Source organism: Tachysurus fulvidraco, chromosome 14, assembly GCF_022655615.1.
Source record: "Tachysurus fulvidraco isolate hzauxx_2018 chromosome 14, HZAU_PFXX_2.0, whole genome shotgun sequence".
Classification (NCBI taxonomy): Eukaryota; Metazoa; Chordata; class Actinopteri; order Siluriformes; family Bagridae; genus Tachysurus; species Tachysurus fulvidraco.
Genome location: NC_062531.1, coordinates 26,166,649 through 26,169,230, shown reverse-complemented (window position 1 = coordinate 26,169,230; position 2,582 = coordinate 26,166,649). Strand labels below are relative to the sequence as shown.

General features: G+C 44.3%; 1 protein-coding gene across 1 annotated transcript in view; it reads right to left on the bottom strand.

Annotated features, from left to right (window-relative positions):
- Positions 1-2,582, bottom strand: part of LOC113656814 (dematin-like) — a 23,218-nt gene that overhangs the window by 12,058 nt on the left and 8,578 nt on the right. Inside the window, exons 2-4 of the mRNA XM_047822886.1 lie at positions 2,169-2,227; positions 968-1,021; positions 41-190 (exon numbers count right to left, since the gene is read on the bottom strand). Coding sequence (XP_047678842.1) covers positions 41-190; positions 968-979 — 162 coding nt within the window. The 5' untranslated portion in view covers positions 980-1,021; positions 2,169-2,227. The remainder of the gene's footprint in view (positions 1-40; positions 191-967; positions 1,022-2,168; positions 2,228-2,582) is intronic.

The window sequence follows — 2,582 nt, the reverse complement described above, 5'->3', positions numbered from 1 at the left end:
TTTCTCTCTTCCCCCAGCTAGGGAAGGACAGAAAAGATACAAGGAGAAGAGAATAACAGAGAGATGTAATGATGGACAGAGTGAGGTGTGTTTTTGTTTTACTCACCATAATAGCGAGGGCTGGACTTCCTGACTCTGCCGCTCCTCGCAGGGAACGCACACTTCCCGGAGAGGTGCGAGTCGGCTGCTGCTTGAACACACACACACACACACACACACACACACACACACACACACACACACACACAAACAAACAAACAAACACACACACACACACACACACACACACACACACACACACACACTGGAAATATGCTGTGCATCTCATTCACAAGTGTACACGAGCTTCAACACCATCTCCACCCACACTAGTGCCCTGCACATGCGGTAACCATAGTAACAGCAACACATTACAATGGTATCATTAAGCATTGGGACGATATTAAAGCTGATGGATGCACATGAATAACAGACAACATCATTTCATCTCTAACTGTAATATAAACAAATGTGAAAAGTGACGCAGGTCAGTTTTTATTCTTCTCAGAGTCACATGTACTCGTAGCTCCGCCCACAGACTTTATACACGTTTATATATTGTCCCCAACACTATTCCCACCCCAACACTATTCCCAAAACAACACTATTCCCACCCCAACACTATTCCCACCTCAACACTATTCCCCCTCATCACTATTCCCCCCTCATCACTATTCCCAAAACAACACTATTCCCAAAACAACACTATTCCCCCTCATCACTATTCCCCCCTCATCACTATTCCCAAAACAACACTATTCCCAAAACAACACTATTCCCCCCTCATCACTATTCCCAAAACAACACTATTCCCAAAACAACACTATTCCCAAAACAACACTATTCCCAAAACAACACTATTCCTACCACACCACTATTCCCAAAACAACTGGACAAAATGATCACTAAGTAACAACATTTTCTTTACCTTTTGCATCATATTTTGGGATAACTTCAAAGAGGTTCCCTTGCCGAGGTCAGACTATAAATGAGAGAGAGAGAGAGAGAGAGAGAGAGAGAGAGAGAGAGAGAGAGAGAGAGAGAGAGAGAGAGAGAGAGAGATGAGAACTTTCACAAAAGCCTCACTGGAAAAATCGGCATGCTTTTGTGCTCTACTGAAAAGAAGCAGCTTTTTTGCACACAGGCCCAGGGGAAGTCGTGCATCTGTAAACTCCGGGTCCTGTTCACCAGAGTGAGGGTTTAAGCTCAAACTCCCACATGTTACTGATGTGTACATCACAGTCAGGGGTTAGAACCCACACCAGCACCACTGGAGACCTGGAGAACACGACTCCAGTCTGGGGGGGGCTTTAAACATGAACATGAACAGTGTTTCTCATGTGGGTTTGGGTTCATCTTTACTGGAACAACTACATTAATGATAGAGAGAGAGAGAGAGAGAGAGAGAGAGAGAGAGAGAGAGAGAGAGAGAGAGAGAGAGAGAGAGAGAGAGAGAGAGAGGGATATATCCGGGAGGTCTAGTGAGAGATAGATAGAGAGTGAGCGACGAGAGAGCGAGTGAGAAAAAACTTGCTACTCTAGCGAGAGAGATTAGGCGATCTATCGCGTCTATCTATCTGATCTCGCCTATGCATCTCTCGCTCTACTCTCTCAGAGCTCTCTATCTCTCTCTATCGCGCTCTCTAGCTCTCTCTATATCTCTCTCTCTCTCTCTCGTTAGCGATCTGGTCCTACTGCTCTCTACTCTACTCTCGCTGTCTCTCTCTCTTTCTCTCAGTTTATATCTCTGCTCCACATCTCGCTCTCTCTCTCTCTCTCTCGCTATCTCTCTCTCTCTCTCTAGGCTCTTTTCTCTCCTTTTTCTATCTCTTCTCTCTCTGTTCTCTTTAGCTCTTTTTCATTTCTTTCTCTCTCTCCGCTCTCTCTCTCTCTCTCTCTCTCTCTCTATCTCTCTATCTCTCTACTCTCTCTCGTCTCTCCTCTTCTCTTTCTCTCTCGTTTTCTTTTCTATACTTTTTTCTTTCTTCTGGAATTCGCGTTCTCTGCCCCCTCTTATCACTACTTCGTCTCTCTAGTCTTATTTCTGTATCCGAGCGTACGGATCCCCCACCTCTCTCTCTATGCGTGCTATTCTACTCTCTCGTTGAGAGAGACATGAGATGTCTCACCTGAGTCTATGACCAGCTTCATATCAGACATGACGAGGCGTCCTTGTGCCACAGCGGCCCTGAGAAACGTCCAGATGAATCAGTATAACATGTAAAGTCTTACTGGTCCCTGTGGTGATGTGTTTGGTCTCTAAACTGGACCCTCGTTAATAATAAACCAGAGCACTAATGAGTCCTGGGTCCTGATTGGTGGCCAGGTGTTGATTAATACATTCTGATATGTTGTCGTTACCATAGCAACAGCTTGCTTACAGCAACGTACTTATTTACTAAATAAATAAAGATATCTGTATATATTTATATTACATTTTAAATGCTAAACATGAAAATATTATTGAACAGTAACACGATGTAACTAGCAGCTGGTTAGACGTTTATGGCCCCAATCTAACGGTCTCCTACAGCAGGTTTTAG